Raw genomic sequence first — 18,334 nt, forward strand, 5'->3', positions numbered from 1 at the left:
TCACAGCTTTATAGCATAAAAACTAGGCTATATATTAATTAAAAATTATTTTACTTATTGTTAAACTTATTGTTTAGTTTTTTTAATAAGGAATTGTTTAATCAGGCCGGCTGTTAAATATTATATAAAAATCTGGAAACTAGAAAAAGGCTTCTTTAATTAAATATAAGATAAACTGAATAATAGTATACTTTAGTAGAATAAATAATAGAAGTAGCTGTAATAAATATTTAACTATAAATTACTATATATATATTTTATAACAGTAGATAAAATACTTTATATACTAATTACAGCCAACTGTAGATCTTTTATATATATCTGGTATTACTTATACCAATACCTTATATATATTAAATAAGCCACTAAGTACAGGATTTGTTCTAATAAAACAAATAATAATTAGTACAACAGTATAAGAAAAAATCTGTAAAAAGACTAGTTTATTATTAATACTACAAAAAATACTAATAATTAAGATTATATAAATATCAGTAGAAATAAGCAGCTAAGATATTTAAAGTTTAGTTGCAGCTAACTACTCTAGTCCTAGATTAATAGAATTAGAACTTAAAAAAGACTTTTCAACAAAAAATCTTTTTCTCTAATTCTAACTGTAAGTAGATGTTATTAGATATGCCTAGATAGCTTTCTAATAATATAGGCTAAGCGCTGTTCAACTGTGCTATTTAATAATTTATAGAAGTTTTTATAAGTTAAATAGCTACTTACAGCTTACCAGACTACAAAATATTATACTTAAAGGCTGAAAAACTTAGAAGATTAGCTAAAAAAAGAGAAAGCAGATAAAGGAGAAATAAAATCTAGAGTAAAAATAAATATATTCTACCAGCTTTGGAAAGCTTATTTGTTACTGCTACAATTTTTTTTACAGTACTTAAAAACTAAAGCACTATTTTAATTAACTATAAAAAAAATACTGCTGTTTATAGAAAAGTACTGTCTGCTACAGTTCCAGCTGTAAATAAACTATAGTACTATTTAAAAGCAGATCTACTATTTAATATATAATTATTTATAACTGTTAGATTAAGATATAGGGCTTTTATTTCAGCTATAACTTTTTTTAAAGGCTCTTAGAAATAAATTTAATAAAAAACTTATAAGCAGTAAACAGAATTTTAAAAGTTATAAATAATTTTATATTAAAAATTATATTTATAATATTATTGTAAAGCTGTGTACTATAGATACTACTTAAAATAAATTTAGATTAGATAAAAATATCTAGTTTAATAACTATACTAATACTTTTAATACTTTTAATACAGATAAAGATAATAAATATAAAAAAAATAAAATAACTAGTTTTTAGTATTTTAAATCTAATTAATTTTATATTTATTATATAAATGGCGAATAAAAAGCCCTATTAATAATAGTTAAATATAAACTATTTTATAAGCTGTTTATAAAAAATCTTTGTACAGGACTTTAACTAATAGATTTCTGGTGTAAAGTAGTTAGGCCGGATTTTATTTCTATAAAAAAATCTAAAAAATTAAAATATAATACTATTTAGTTAACAGGCTCGGCAGTAGTATAAAAATACTATATTATAATTTAAAAAATTTTAAATACTTATATCTAATAAACAGTCTTGTCTTAGTTCTGCTAAAAGTTAACTATAATAATTTAAATATACTATACTACCACCTTTATAAACTAAATATAAAAGTTAATTATTAAAAAAATAAAAATCTGCTACAGCAGCTGATAACATCTGTTATACAGATTCTATATCTATACTTAATAAATTTTTAATTATAATATTAAAATTAGAAGTAGAAAATCACAGTACAGATATATCTGCTAAAATAAAAAATAAGCTTTAACTATATATATTTACAAATTTTTATATTAGAATTGCAGTATAATTTATTTAGATTAGAATATATAGTCTTAGAGTATACCAGCTTTAAACTTATAGTATTTAAATATATTTTATTATTATTACTAGTATAGTTACTTTTTAAATATTAAATTACTACTTAGTTGTAATATAGCTGTATATCTTTAAATTCTAAGCCCTATTTAAAAAATACTGGCCTTTTATCTAATTTAAAGGTAGATAATACTATAGAAAATTAAAAATATTATTTAAGCTAGATATTATTATCTCCAGTATTTTTTTTATATATCTATTGGCTTACTATATAGACTTTTGTAATAGATAGAATAACTAATACTATAAAAATACTATACTATTTTATACTTAGTATTATTTACTAGGTCTGTAATAGGGCAGCAAACTGGATATATAATATTTTAATATTAGATTTTATTAAAAAAAAACAGCTAATATTATCTAATTAGGGCAGAGACTATAGTTAAGCAGATTAAACAGTAACTATATAAAAATATTAACTACAGCTATATACTAATTAGATTTTATAGTATATTAGGAGTACTGTTTAAAATTACCTGTACTATATATAAATATACAGTAGTTAGTAAAAAAACTATAATACTATTTTAGTATTAGATATTTTATAAAACTAATATATATAGTATACTTATACAGATATAAAAATCAGCTGTACCAGTATTTTTAAATAAGCTTAATTTAAATAAGTTTTACTTTATTTATAGTACTGGAGAAATTTGTTATATACTGCTAATAGCTTAGAATAGTAAGCTAATAGATCTAAAAATATAAAAAAAATAGTAGCTTATAAGATTTTAAAATTAATAAGAATAATTTATTTATCTGGGATTCTGTATAATAATCTTCGGCCAGATAATATCTTGTAGAATATAAAATTAAGTAGAGTTTTAATTATTAACTTTTATTATTCTAAACTGGATTTTTAGCCTATTTAAAAACACCAACTATTCCCCTGCTGTGGAAATAAGGAAGGTGGACAAAAGCAGCTTTATATAATCTACAGTTAAGTATAGCAGAAGCTAAATTTACTATATAAATTATATCAGCTATAAAATAATTGCTGATAATATCTATAATATCTACTTTTAGAAGATCTTGTACCAAGTCTCTAATTAAACAATACAGTAATATTATTTAATTCTATTCTCTTTTAGTTTTTTATTCTAACAGCTAAAAATTATAACTTTTTATTAGTTTTATATTAATTAAGGTGTAGACTAATTAAATCACAGACCTTCTCCGCCAGCCTTTAGATACTTTACTTTAACTAGTCCTTATTAGTAGATATATTACCAGAATTAAAAAAATCTTCAGCTGTCTTAAAAAAAGACTGGAGTAGAATAGTTATACTATAATAAATAAAAAGCAGAGAAGCAGATTTACAGCTAAAAGATTTAATTAGTATTATCTACTAGTATAATACATACCAGCCCGCCCTACTATATAGCGTATTAAAAACAACTATAATCCTATGTATTTTAAGATATAATAAAGATTTCTTACTACATAGCCTAATTTAAATATAAAGTAAATTTTAAAATAATATAATACAGAGGCTACAGATTAGGAACAGAACAGTAAACTATTAGTATTTAGTACTTACACAACTTTTCCTCTAAATATACTTATTGCAAAAATTAAGCAGAAATTAGTATACTGTATAACACTAATATATACTGTTTTGGTATTTGGATTTAAGGTTAGGGCAAGTTACAATATTCCAGGCCAATTCAACTAGATTTTGGTTGGGGTTCTTATTTCTTTTAGTAAATAGTCTTAATATATTTTCTATTGTAAGTTTACTAATACCAGCTAGAAGAAATATAACCCACAGCTAGTATAATAAAATAAATAAAAATTTTAATAAACTTACTGCTGGTAAAAGTGCTGGTAAAGAGGACAAGATCAGCCTATAAAAAGACAAGGCTAAACTTTAGTTAATATAAGAATAAAAAAAAATACTGGTCTGTCAGCTCTCTAGAAACACTATTCTCTTTATTTTAAATTTAAAGAAAGCTATTATTATCCAGGTAATTGCGTAATTATATAGCCTGTATATTAGTTTTTTTTACATTAGCTACAATCCAGGATTAATTATTTTAATAAGTATAATACTTGATCACAGCCGACAACCTTTTAAGTTAGAAATTAAGTAAAGCTGGACTAAGCTTTCTGTTGCACTTAATAAAGATTTATTATTATCTTTATATTCTCACGTTTGTATTAATAGCAAATCCAGAGATAATTACAGGGCTTCCGGATACTGGTGTCACTACCTACACTCTTTGATTGTTTCAGCAGCCCTAAGATAAAACCACGCTAAACATAATCTGGAAGCCTGATGGAATAACAATGCTCCGCAAGGTTACAGTATACTGTGATAACATGTACTGTGTACAGTAATCTATAGAAACAGCTAGACTTATATAAGTGGCAAACTGGCCTGATTACAAATAATCTAGAAATCACGGGACGATTGTAATAAATAATAGTATAAAGGTGTTGCATATCCCAGGCCCTTTTTTTATAGAGAGATTAGAAAATAAGGGATTGGAGTAGAGTACACAGATATTCTTCTATTAAAGATTAAATCTTATGATTGGAATGTGTCCACTATTTAACCCAAGGGCAAGTATAGTATTCTTAATAGCAAAATATATAAAATGACGATAGTTAGGAGGAAGCCACAGAGCCCTTTTACCTTGTAGAGAGACCCAAAAATCTGCGATAGAGATAGAATAACTGGAAGTAGATTGCTGTATGACTAAGCGGCCGTCTGGTGAGAAAACCATTAACCAGACCCAGTTAGAGTAGCTGATTAGTATATACTGCTTAACACCTATAGCTGTATTCCAGAGCTTAATAGTACAGTTATTTAAGGCTGATACTAGTATACAGCTGTCTAGTAAAAAGGCTACCAATCTAACCCAGTTAAAGTAGCTGATTAGTATATACTATTTAATATTTATAGCTGTATTCTAAAGCTTAATAATCTGGTTGCCTAAAACTAATACTAGTATATAGCTGTCTGGTAAAAAGGCTACTAACCAGATCTAGTTAAAGTAGCTAATTAGTATATACTGCTTAATACCTGTAGCTGTATTTTAAAGCTTAATAGTACAGTTGTACAAGGCTAATACTAGTATATAGCTGTCTAGTAAAAAGGCTACTAATCTAACCCAGTTAAAGTAGCCGGTTAGTATATACTACTTAATACTTATAGCTGTATTTTAAAGCTTAATAGTATAATTATCTAAAACTAATACTAGTATACAGCTGTTCAGTAAAAAGACCACCAATCAGATCTAGTTAAAGTAGCTGGTTAATATATACTGCTTAATACCTATAGCTGTATTCTAGAGCTTAATAGTCTGGTTGTCTAAGGCTGATACCAGTATACAGCTGTCTGGTAAAAAGGCCACCAACCAGACCAATTTAAAATATTTTTTAAATATTTAAAAAGTTAAGCTTTAAGAATCCTTTACTACTGTTTTAACTGCTGGTTAATCTTTAACTTTGCTAAAGAATATCTGTTTAATAATACTTTTAGTTAGTGTAAATATAAGACTAGTATAGTAAATCTGTAGTAGAGTAATTACTGCTATATAGTTATTTTAATAAATAAACCTTTTTATATTATATAAAAAATCAGATAACTTAGAGCTAAGTTGCGCCTAGATAATATTTAGCCAGTCTTTTAAGTAGTAAATTAGAAACTTATATATACTTTTAACTTTAATATATTTATTAATTCTATTACTTTAGAGATTTCTTCCATTAGAGCTAGTGCCTCTATTTAGTAAAAAAAGTAGTTTTGGAAAAAAAAATATTACAGTTTATAATACTATTTTTACTTTATTTAATATAATAAACCCAGTAGCAACAGGTATATTATATATTAGCAGTAAAATAATTTTTAATAATCTTAGGCTTAATTTTTTTTATTAGATTCTGTAACTTTACAGCTTATATATATTCTCTTTAAGCCGGGTTTTTATAAGCTGAAGATAATATAAAGCAATTCTACTATATATATTTTGCTTAGAAATATAAAACGGGCACTTTTTGTCTAGGAGGTAGTTTTAAAATAATAAGTATAGAATCTGGACTGGTATTTTAAAATCTACTGGTATACTAAAAACAGAGTAGAATCTGTCCAAGTAATTATTAATATTATTAAGTAGAAACTTAATAAGCAGGGAGAGAGTATTAAAAAATAAAGGTAAAGCTAAAGAAATAATTATTTTAATTATATATTAAAATTTTTTTTTTAGTTGTTATATCTTTTTTTTATTGGCTCCAGTAAGAAGCTGGCTTAGAATAGGTGTGTATATTTGTACTATTTTGTCTTTTAAAAATATGCTTATACTGTTGAGAATCTTTTTAAGCTGTTGTTTTAGATACTATTTATTTTTTTTAATAAAGCAGCAAATTGTTGCTGCAAAGATAAATAGAAAAATAGCTATTACTACCAGCTTTTTAATTTTTTTTACTTCTAGGCCAGTTGGGTAACAGTAAGCACTCTTTTTATATAGCTAAAAGCTTATTTTTAAAAAAAAGCTGAATATTATGTTTAATTACAGACTTAGGAAGCTTCTGGAGGATTAAATTATAGTAATTCTTATTTTTATTAAAGCTATTGTAAAGAGGGAGTTTAGGTCAGCTGGTTAGAAATACTTAAAAATATATAGATTTAATTTATTATATTTTAAATAAGTAGTTAAGAATAAGTTATTAATTTTTATTACTGTTACACTTGTCTAAAGTATTAATAACAATTATAATTATTATAGATTAGCTAGTAGACAGCTTTTGGAGTAGCTGATAAAAAAGCATCTTAAACTATTAATTAAAAGATTTAAATATAATATTTAAATTATTTTTAATTATATTAAAAATATTAAAATCTAGTTGCCGGTGCTTGATAATCAGCTGATATGCAAAAGTTGATATAAAGTGCTTTATATTACTATAGTCAGCTTTGCCTTGCTTAAAAAAAAGCTGGCATCTAAAAGCCCTTAATTCTGGAAGAATTAAGTAATAGTTTATATAATAGTAGATTTACCAGTCTCTGCTATACTATTTAGCTAGAAAATAAGTTAATTTTACAACTAAGCCTATAATAAGATACAGTTAAAAAGATCTGTTTTTATATTTAAAAGACAGTAATTCTTATGCTAATAAGTATAAAAGTTAAAAAATACTTCTTCTGCTAGTAGTAAGCTTTTAAAGCCAGAATATTTAAAAAGTCTCTTTAGAAAATTGGCCAGTTTATTAATCTTATGTAAAATATTTTCTGCCTCTTTTATACAGTTAAGATATTTAATTAATCTAATTAATTTATTTAGCTTAGCTTTTTTATTTTTAACTGAAGTCTTGAATATAATAAGTAGTTGCTGAAGGCTATTAGTTACTATATTAAATATTCTTTTTCTAATACTTGCTTTTTGGAATTTGTATATCTAGACTACATAATTTAAAATAGCTTTATAAAGTCTAATTAATATATTTTTTATAAAATGGTTGTTAGAAATACTTTTTGTTTTCTTGTAGAATTTCTATTTAATAAAGGTACTGTATATTAGAACATCTGCCAAGTACTCCAATAATTTAAACAGAAAATTACAGGACTGGAAGTATTTTTTTACTAACTAGTAAACTAAGTAATAAATATATCAGCAGCAACTCTTAATATGCCCAGTTATATATATACTATTAGACTAAGTAAAATAATATTTTATATATTAGCTGTATACTGTATAGAGTTGAGTACAGCTACTATACCTACAATATTTTTAAATAACAGTACTATATTAAGAATTTTCTATAAAGTCTTCTAAAATATTTTATCAGCTGTTTAAGAATACTTTTTATATTCTTTTTTAGTTATTATAATAATCTGATTAATTAGATTTTTAAAATATTTTTTTCTTTTACCCGGTATAATTAAAATCTTTTTAATTAAAAGAATATTTTACTGGTTGTAATTAAGCTGGTTATAAGCAGCTTGCCATAAGTCTTGCAGCTGTAAAGTTTGTGTTGACTAAATAGCCTAGTCTGCAGGCTTATAAAAAACAGGGTAGGCATTATTATTAATAAAATACTTTTAGATTTTGTTTTATTTTAATTTAATAATTAGTTTTTTGCTCTTTTTCTGCTGATAAAATAGATAACTAAAACACTTTCTAAAGGGATGTGGTATTTTAAATATTTTAAAATATTAGCTGCTGTATATTGGGTGAAAGTAAAACTGCAGGAGAAGAGCAGTTTAAAAGAAAATACAGCTATTATTAGTTAATACTAGTATTAAATTTTTTACTAAACTGATACAGCTGAATAGTAAGAATAATTTTTACTTAGCTTAGCCAGTTATAGCTAGCTCTGTAGTATACTGGAAAAGGCAGGGATTTCTATTTTATTTATTCCAGCCAGAGTTATATGCCATAGTATTGGTATTGTAATACAGAAATATACCTGGGGGTTGATCCTCTTTATTTATTATATTATAAGCTGAATATTAAAATAAAAGGCAACCCTTGGTAATCTAATAAAAGTAATATTTATTATTTTAAGCACCTTTATGGCTAATTGGTTAGAAGATGTAGATATTAACTATAGATAAGATCAACAAAATATAAGATAATTTAAGTATTTGAATAATCTTCAATTTCTTGTAGTTTAACAAATTTGGTTTTGGTGAGTTGTTTGATATTAGATGTGGTGTCGGCCCAAGCCGAGGAGCAGTTATATCTAAGAAATATAGCCTTTTATTTCTAATAGTTCTACTACTTGTTGCCCCTTTATTAGGATATTGCTATCAACCACACCTGTAGTATAAGTAGTATAATATATTTAGCTCTACTTTTTATTCTTCTAAGCCTGTTAGAAGCCCTTTTTAAATCTAACTTTATATATCTGATTACTGGGAAGCTTTTATTTTCCTAACTAATATTTAAAACTTTTTATTAATAGGCTTTTCGGCGGTATCTATTATTTTAATAATAATACTTTTAATTTTTTAAGTAGAACTGCTTTTTAGGCTTAAAAGTTTATTTTGTAGAAATAGTCCTTTTTAAATGCCTCCACCCCTAGGAACTTTGGCTGTAAGTATACCCTGTTTAGATTTAGCCTTTTTAACTATAAAAATTAAAGTTTTACCCTTTTATATTATACTCTACCTGAACAACAAAATTCCGTACCAGAGTAGGATATAAGGGCTAATAACTGGAAAAAAACTAATATCTATTATTCTATTAAATAAAGGGTAACTTTAAATAATTGGATGGTGGTAAAAAATATAGAACAGGATCTGATACTTAACCTCAGCTTTTATTAGTCTAATATTAAGTAGAAAGCAGAGGATATTCTATATTAGAAAGTAGCTTATAACTAACAGGTAAGACTAGATAATACTATAGTAGTAGTTTCTGTAAATAATTGCTTATAGCGGGATCTGACTAAGTATTTTAAAAAGACTGATATTAACTGGACAGCTATACAAAGACAGCTTACTATATAAAAAAGCTTATTTTAAAAAGAAAAAAAGCTTTGGCTTTATATTTCTATTAATTATTTAGATTCTAAACTGCTTTTAACTGGGTCTAATAAATAGAGACAAACATCAGTTGCTAAAAGGATATTTAATATATAAAAGGCTAAGATTAATGCTAAAAATATTTCTGGGTAATTTTTAGTATAGTGGGATGTATACAGGGCAATACAATACCCTAGTATACTATGTTGTCTTGCTACAGTACTGCTGATAGGATCCTATAGGCAAAAAGTATACAGACTATAAATATACTATCTAAGGAAGTTGGTAAGGTTTGTAGAAAAAGAAGATAAAATAATTTAAATATATAATAATATATTTAACAGTATTTGTAAACAGCTATATACAGAGAAGCAGCAGTAACTTAAGCTATAATAAAAAACTTTTATATATTCTATAACCAGATCCACCTTTTTAATTAATATTAATATACTTTTTATATAATTATCTTAGTCTATAACAGCATTTTTTTTAGCTAATACTAATTTTTTTTTGTAAATTATTCTTTTATCTGTACTGCTATTAATATTTCTAGGCCTTTTAAAGTAGCTGTTAAAGAATATACTGTATAGCACTTTTTACAGGTAAGTACCAACAGTTTTAAAGAAAATCTTATTAAAGTATATAATATAATACTGGAGAATTGTTTTAATTTAAAACAAATTTACTATAATTAAAATCCTAAATTTTTTATTAGTTAGGGTGTTAAATTGGGAGCCGTATGCAGGTGTATTGGTAAAGTTAATAACTGGCTTTTAAATAAAAAAGTTAATTAAAATAAGAACTTTAAGTTATTTTAAGAATTTTATACTTTAGCAATCTTTTTATATAGTAGTATATATAAAGATATAGGTATTTGCAACTATACTGTATAATTTGTAATTACTTAACTACTGTTACCGGCAGCTTAATTATTACTACTATAATACTTAATAGTTAACTTTATATACCAGAAGTGCCCCTTTATATTTTGTACTTTTACTTTAACTTTATTAATATACTATCCAAGGTATGCTTTGAACCCTTAAGCCGTATTATCCTGGTATATATACTAATTTTAACAGATAAAAGATTTAAGTTTAGTAAAAAACTTCTTAATAGGATTTAGATTAGGTAAATAGGGTGGGAGATAGACTAGTTTAATATTTTTTTCTATATATATTTACTTAATCTGCTCTGTATAATAAAAAAATATATTATTTATAATTAGAACTGATTTAGGCTTAGGCTACTTTCTGTAATACTAAAAAAGTTTTTTAATAAAGTTTTTAAAGAAAGCTGCATTAGTTGTGCCTTAAAATATATAAACAAGTATAATTCTATCCTGGAAGTAAGTAGAAAGAATCTGGTAGTATTAATCCCAGTAGAATTTAGATATCTAGACTAGTATTATACTATTTAGAGACTATCCAGTTTTTTAAAAGCCTATCTGTTTATTATACCCAGAGTCATTAATATAGACTAGGTAAAACAAAGAAAAGTCGGAGATTATATAAATATATTTATTTTATAAATTAGAATTTTATTTCTTAGCCTGCTGCTGAGCAACTTTCTTTAACTATTTTTACTTATAAAGTATATTACTTATAGTAGATTTTGGTATATATATATCGAACTTGTCTAGCAGGAATAATTCTATTTTATATAGATAAAAATCTGGCTTTTTAAAAAGATAGTTATATAGAGCTTCTAGTATTACCGGAGTTATTTTTCGCGGCCGTCCGCCTTTAAATAGGGGGGCTTTAAGACTGCCGAAAAGTTAAAGGTTGGATTACAGTTAAAAAATAACTTATTTGCTGCAACCAGCCGTCTCGGCTATTTAAAAAGTACTAAGGTCTCTATTACTCAACATATTATAAATAAGATTAAGCATTAATTAAGCTAGATTAGGGGCTATTTTTATAATTTAGCTGCTATCAGTAGTTGAACAGCAGTTGCGATTTTTCTAAAAGCAATAATAAATAATATATAGTATAAAAAGATATCTAATTATAAACAGTTGTTATATAACAAAGGTGTTATATGCCTTATAATACACGGCTCAACTATCTTCCAGGTCCGTGCCAGGATTGGCTTAGTGTTGTTTCATCCCGGGGTTGCTGAAACAATCGAAGAGTGTAGGTAGTGACACCGGTATCCGGAAGGACTGTATTGTTGGGTCGGTCACTACCTCTCACACCAACAGAGCGGGCAGTAGAGAGTGGTAAGTGGTGGAGAGGGGGAAAATATAAGAAAGAACCACGGACGGGTTGGAGAAAGGGGAGAAGGAAAGAAAAAGGGTTAAAAAAAAAACATGTCTCTGCAAGAACCAGCAGGCAACACGATTTTCACGACTCGGGGAGAAATAACAGTTGTGGAAGGGAAAAAAAAACACACAGGCGGGAAGAGAAGAAGGAAGAAAAAGAGGTAAGAAAAGAAGAAGAAGAAGAGGAGAAGAGGAGAAAGAAAAAATAAAAGAGTAAAAGTAAAAGTAAAAGTAAAACTAAAAGAGCAATTAAGGAAAAAGAAGAGAGAGAAGAAAAAAGAAAGTCCCCAGGCCCGGATATTGTTTTTAGTAGAGCGTCGAGATTAAAAGAAAACCTACTCCCTCGGTCTCTGGTTGCCAGTTCCTCCCTAATCATTATTTCACCACCACTACTACAAAGTCAAGTCGAGAACTGTCGCAATCCATTAAATGGGGATAATCAAATATAAAAGATTCAATTTCTCTTACTCCAATGGTGCTGCTCTACAAGGTAAACTTATTTACTAGTCGACTCGGGATGTCAAGATCAAGTCTCCTGGGGGAGGCCCTGTAACAGTCAGTTAGTCGATACATCGATGGGGGTGGTCAGTCAGTCGGGTCTTGGTTCTTTCTGCCTAGAAAAACACCCTAGTTCTGTCTGTGAGTGAAGTTAATCGATTGTATGACCAATCCTTTCGGCCTTCACCACCATAACCCCCGAAGACCGTTCACATCCTCGCTGCTCCGTACCTAGTACCTACCTACCTAAGCTCTTGAGGTCGATACAATTTGAATTCACTGCTATGGACACCCAACCAATGGCGATCAACCTGCCCATGCAGACTGACCGACTGTCAGAAAAAAATAAAAAAAAAAAAACTGTTGAATTGCCAAAAAAAAAGATTTAAGTTACGGAAGCCATCGTACTTCTGTCCCACGGGGACTTTCCACGGACGCGGATAAACCTGACTGACGCCTTACTGCCTGCCTGCTTATCCGACTCGAGAATATCATTTCCCTACCGAATTAAAAGCGCACAATGTCGATATAGAATGTCGGATTCGTCCAGACAGACCATATGACTGTTATCGAATACTGCAGTGTAAGGTATCGAAATGAAAGGTATTGATTGAAGTTAAGAGAGAGAAAGAAAGAAAGAGCAAAAGACAGTCGGCATCAGCCAATGGACAAGCTACCCGGATCCACCGCCCGCCGGTCTCGCTTCCGAGTAGGTACTCTTCCATTATCCATGGTCAAATGGTAGAACTAGACTAGTTCCATTACTGTTGCAATTCCATTAGCGACTTCATGCATTGAGATAACTTCCTTCCGGGTCTTTCACAATTCCCTGTAGGAATAAAGGGTCCCTTTGAATATATTCTTGATTGGGGCATACCCTTGATCCTGTATCACATACTCGCTGGCTACAGCATCAGTGCCAGCGAGCGGTACACTCCAAGTATACGTGTAACCATCCTGAGACTGAGTCGCTTCACCGATAGAGGTCCACGTCCAATCCGCATTGACTTTGCTAGTGTCGTCCCAAGCGCCACTGTACTTGTAAAGGCCGGAGTAAAAGTCGTTCCCTTCAACAAGGTAGTTGACAACCTCATGCCACGCGACACCTTGGGCGTCCACGCCTGGCACCTGAATTGGCCACCCGTGAACTCCGCCATGACTGGGTTGGTTGATGCCAATGAAAAGTCGCACGAACGCGTATGGAACTAAGACATCGGCTGTGTAGGTCACGGTCTGACCATTTTGTTCGAAGCCCACATTGGCGATGGCACCCTCCTCCGGGAGGCTTTTCGTGCTCGCTGTGATTGTCCGGGGGCTACCTCCACTGTTCGACGATAAGATTGACCGTACCTCGAAGGTGATGCCAGAGGTTCCTGGCTCGAGCATGCCAACCGTAGCCTGGGTCAATGAAGGTGGCACTTCTAGAATCTGTGCACCGTTCTTGTACACCGCGTAGCCAAGAGCATCTGGAACTGATGACCAGATGAGGGTAACGGAGCTATAGTCGGAAGAAGAGACAATCACGTCGCTCGGAAGGCCAGCAACGTAGGAGTTGGTGGCTTCGGCAGGGTCATCAATTAGAGGCGTACCACCCGGAACAGCCCCGATGACTGCTTGCATGTAAGCCTCGTCGGGTAGATTATCGTAGGGATTGGGTTGATCATCATTGGTAATTTCTAGCAAACCTGCATTGCGGCTCGAAGCAAGGGCAGCAACCCTTGTAATCTGACTCTGTGGTACCTTGTAGATGATGTGCCATATCTTTCGCGGATCCTTTGGCGTCCAATCATTACGTACAAACGAGTTCGTATAAGTCTCATAGCTGCTCTCAAATGTCAACAGCGTATCCATAGTGTCTTCAAAGCATTGAGCAATTGGGGAGCCAGGATTGAGGACTGTGTATGCGCCAGGGTGTTTTCGCTTTGTATAATTATTGATGTATGCGTATAGATCTGCGTAGATATTATTGGGGCCGCATTCTGGCCAGCCTTCATCGAAGAATATACCGCCGAGACTGGTACCGTATAGCTCATACCACTTGTCGATATCTTGTTCAATTTGTGAAGCCCAGTCTGCGAGGTCATGCGAGCCTAGTCGGGTCGTGAACTGTTGTTGACTTACGCCCAGATAGCCCGTGCGAACATAGCCAAGGATCCTTTTACCCTGGCTAGCGGCTTGGTCGATCACCGATTTCCAGGAGTCATCGATCACATAGTCCGGACCGTTCAGGACATTTGCAACCATTACAGTGACCTTCTTGGTGTCGTATGCGAGGAGTCGTTGCCACGAAGCTGGGTCTGCGAGAGGGTTGATGTATGAGGCAATAGCAATCTGCTGGCCTCCATCACCAGCCGCTCCAGCCGCCCCTCTGTTGTTCGCAATGGCGGCAAAGAGCTCCTCGGCGTGCGTAGCATACGCCGTTGCCTTGGGATGAAACGTGCGCATGTACTGGAGCGGCACTAGATTCTGGGCGTTGGCATCGTCACCGGCAGCGTCGTGGAGGGCATCCAGCAGTGACTGCCAGTCCGGGTACTTCTCAGCGCCCTCCCATTCCCACGGTGGCGTGCTGTTGACAGACTCTGCTGTAGGAACCACCTTGCCCTGGCCGGGGAACATGAAATCAAGCAGGCCCTGCGCAAGGTCGACGCGGTCCGTTGACGCAGCGTTGCTGGGGTCGCCAGGGCCTTCAGACGGGGTGTTGATGTGGTTGTTTGGCGACCAGAACCACACACTGTATTCCGTCATGTCCCGGGAGGCCCCTGATTCACAGTAGCGATGGCCATTGTAAGCGTCCTGGATTCCTTCCACATATATGACGCCCATTGCCTTGAGATCTTCAGCTGCCGCTTTGATGGCCGCGTTGACCTGGCGGACCTTGTCATTCAGCTGCTGGCGGAGCTCCAGAGTGAGTTTAGGCTGCTCACTCCACCAACCTGGCCAGATTGACCAGGTATAATCGTTACATTCGGGACCCATGCCGAAGAAGGTAACATACTCGAGAACAAACACCTGAAAGCTTTCACGAGGCTCGGAACCACCGGCCTGCCTTCCTGCATGTGCTACTTGGTATAGGGCCAAGTTGACTTTATCCTTAAAGCTCCCGCTGTCAAGTTCGTCTTGAAGTTTATCGAGAGTGCTCTGGCAGTCGCCTGCCTTATAGGCTTTGTATATGCAATCGTTCAATATACTGTTCTCCAGCGAAGTCAGTAAGTAAACATATAGTGTACAGTGTGCCATAGGGAGGGAGAGGAGGGATGCTCACGTAGAGAGCATCGCGTCGTTGCCTCCAATAGTCATCAGAGCAATTTGCGGTTTTCCAAAGGGCTGGTTGCGTGGCTGATCGTCGCCTTCTTGGTAGTCTCCCTGCTTCAGCTGATAGGCCACTAATTCTTCTACCTTGTCGCCAGTATAGGCGTGGAAGCTAAAACGCGGTAGAACGTCGTCGTTGTTGATAAAGGCCCAATTATCTATATCCTGAGCCATTTGCCTGGGGTACGCACGTTGCCCACGAATGGCATCGCCACCTAGTTTTTCATCTATTCCATTGCAACCGGTACCTGCGGTGTATGAATCACCAACGGCGATGAATTCCAGGATCTTTTGGGTGGGTCGTATGTAGGGCACGAACGAGGGACCGGCCAATTCAGCAGATATCGACTGCGCGGCAGCCGAGTAATCGATGACTTGGGCCAAGACACCGGGAACGGCAAACAGTCCCCAAAGGTGAAGAGAGTATCTCAGACGCATGGTGTTCTGATCAATGCGGATAGAAAGAAAAGATCAGATACTTGTAGACTACGGGAACAGTACAGGGCAACAGTACAATAATTTATAGTAGAATTCCTCCACATATATTAAGAATTTTATCCACTATACTCCTAGAACTCAACGTGTCTTATAAATGTCTAAGCATAACGTAAATTCATCTCGACATACTTGAAGGCGCCCGATATCGGATTCTACGATTAGTATACAGGCTATAGATTGGACTAAGGTTGAATGTAACGGTTCAAGCAGTCCTGGTGTGTAAGGGATTTTATCTAGAAAGGAAGTCAGACACCGTTAATCAATAATCCTACTAGAGATCCACTTCAAAGACATAGATAAATTAATACCTACCATTTTAGAATCTCCGGAAGACTTTTGGTGGGAACGTCCTCTTAGTAGTGCTGGACTAGATCGATGAAAACCTGTCATCGTCGCCCTTGCCAAGGACTATTTCAGCTCACAGTACATGTTTAGCAATTACACGCGATGTCACGTCCAATAGAGGAAGACCCTAATTGACAGCCACCGGGCCACAGAGCTACTTGGGGAAGATTGGAATCGAATGCACTATCCAACCTCTATAGAATAAATTCTGCGACTAACACATCCAATCTCTGACATGTTTAATTAAAAGGTCTTCTCGCAGCTTCCAAATATCCTAGTTTAGCCTCCCCTCTAACCATTGTGTCAATTTCATGGCAAACAGGCACGTATTGTTTGTATCTCCAGCTCGCGCATCTACCTTAAAAGTCCACATTCCAGTTCTTAAAAACATTGTAAGAAATTGGAAATCTAGTAAAATCTCACTGCAGTCGCTACTGGGCATATAGTCAACCTGAACCCCATAGGTATCACGAATAGTAAGATGAGCTAGATTATTAAAGGGTGTAGTCTTTAATGGTCCCATAATAGAGTCTTCGTTATCGTGGCTACCATCCGGGTAGACAACAGAGGCGCTTATTTTTAGGGTTGCATTAATAAGAGCCTCGTCGGGAAGTGCCAGCTCCTTCTTCTTAGACTCGGGTAAACAACCGCGGAGGTAGACGAAGAAGACACGGTCACTTTATCCGGCTATTAGTATTAAGGAATAATGAGAAGAGAAACAAAGGGGGGCGGGGGGGTGAAGGGTGGGCCTCACGCGATAATAGGAGTCGGAGCGATCTCAAGGAACTCGATCTTGAATATCTGTTCATTTTCAGGCACGGTGTCGTAGGTGGCATCATTGTGGCCCGGGACTTGGTTGTCCAGTTGGGCCATCGTATACTGTGTAGGGTCGGTCTTGGCAAGAGTTGCGAGTGCAGCGGTGCAAGTACAAAGAGACAGGGTTTGTAGGAGAATTGATTTCATCGTGTCGTGGCGTTGAGACAGCTTAGGACGAAATAGCAACAAGGGACGAGAGGAGGGATGGCTTTATGTCACTTAACTGCCTACTACGCTAACTAGGTACTAGTACGAGTTTGGAAACTGCCTCTCGATGGTACGGTGGATTACTACGCACGGGGCCCGGCGGAGAGGGACAGGGTCTAAATGCCAAGACTTTATCTGACCCTTCAGAGCCGGTAGTCCCGAAGTAAGCTGACCTCTAAAATCGCGCCAAAGAAGACCGGCCTTGACAAGTGCTTACTCGGCCCAAGTGTGGATTCTGAGCCAGTACTTGTATCTGCCCTCTTTTTTCTACTCTTCGTGTAGGCATCAGACGCTGAGTTCAATAATACTTACTAAGCGGTTGACTAGCTTCCAAAGTATGATCAGGTGCAGCGTATAAGGGCTAAGGAGTGAAATAGTGTGATAAACAAATAACTCTTGCAAGTCCAAAGATGCCAATATATTATCTTAAGATATTATTACTAATCTTTTTGATTTGCAAGATATCTACTTTCAGATAAGAAATTACAGCTTGCTTGCTTAATTATTACATAGCTAATATCTAAGATCTAATATATAGATATTTTTATAGTATCTATAAATATTAAAAGAAATAATCTAGCTTTTATAACTATTTTTGTGGCATTTTCGTGCTTGCCGAAGTTCTGCTGTGTGTCCGGCTTCCGTTTCTCATACTGTCTACAGGTATTCTTCGGTCTTGCCGTCTTTTCTCCTTATTTTTTCAACAATAAATTATATTAATCTTATTATATTCATATCTTCTATATACTACTATACCTAATAGCATGTTATTGTTTTAACAGTCTAAAATATTATTTCTATAAATTAGCTGTTATGTTATTTTTTAAAAATACTTGTTTATTTATCTATTTATATTTTTATATTTTTCTGTTTTGTTGTATTCGACTTTTCGAGTGATAGTGCCTTCACCCACCGCCTTCAGGCCGGCGAGGTCATGTAGCTAGTCTAGCTAGCG

General features: G+C 33.0%; 3 protein-coding genes across 3 annotated transcripts; all 3 read right to left on the minus strand.

The window, feature by feature from the left end:
- Nucleotides 1-4,671: 4,671 nt before the first annotated feature.
- Nucleotides 4,672-4,842, minus strand: BO86DRAFT_277683 (WD40 repeat domain-containing protein; the record flags this gene model as incomplete). The annotated part of the gene is made up of 1 exon (XM_025667286.1): nucleotides 4,672-4,842. A coding segment is annotated over one exon (171 nt), but the record flags the coding sequence as incomplete, so codon positions are not given.
- Nucleotides 4,843-13,023: 8,181 nt separating this feature from the next.
- Nucleotides 13,024-15,951, minus strand: BO86DRAFT_443130 (uncharacterized protein; the record flags this gene model as incomplete). The annotated part of the gene is made up of 4 exons (XM_025676343.1): nucleotides 13,024-15,396; nucleotides 15,467-15,488; nucleotides 15,601-15,625; nucleotides 15,705-15,951. The coding sequence occupies 4 exons, from the start codon at nucleotides 15,949-15,951 to the stop codon at nucleotides 13,024-13,026; spliced, it is 2,667 nt and encodes an 888-aa protein (XP_025522585.1).
- Nucleotides 15,952-16,543: 592 nt separating this feature from the next.
- On the minus strand, nucleotides 16,544-17,341 carry BO86DRAFT_372299 (uncharacterized protein). The gene is made up of 2 exons (XM_025670343.1): nucleotides 17,111-17,341; nucleotides 16,544-17,033 (listed from the first exon to the last, which is right to left on the minus strand). The coding sequence occupies exons 1-2, from the start codon at nucleotides 17,317-17,319 to the stop codon at nucleotides 16,631-16,633; spliced, it is 612 nt and encodes a 203-aa protein (XP_025522586.1). The 5' UTR covers nucleotides 17,320-17,341; the 3' UTR covers nucleotides 16,544-16,630.
- Between the last annotated feature and the right edge of the window lie 993 nt (nucleotides 17,342-18,334).

The sequence above is a fragment of the Aspergillus japonicus genome, assembly GCF_003184785.1.
Source record: "Aspergillus japonicus CBS 114.51 unplaced genomic scaffold BO86scaffold_92, whole genome shotgun sequence".
NCBI classification, from domain to species: Eukaryota; Fungi; Ascomycota; class Eurotiomycetes; order Eurotiales; family Aspergillaceae; genus Aspergillus; species Aspergillus japonicus.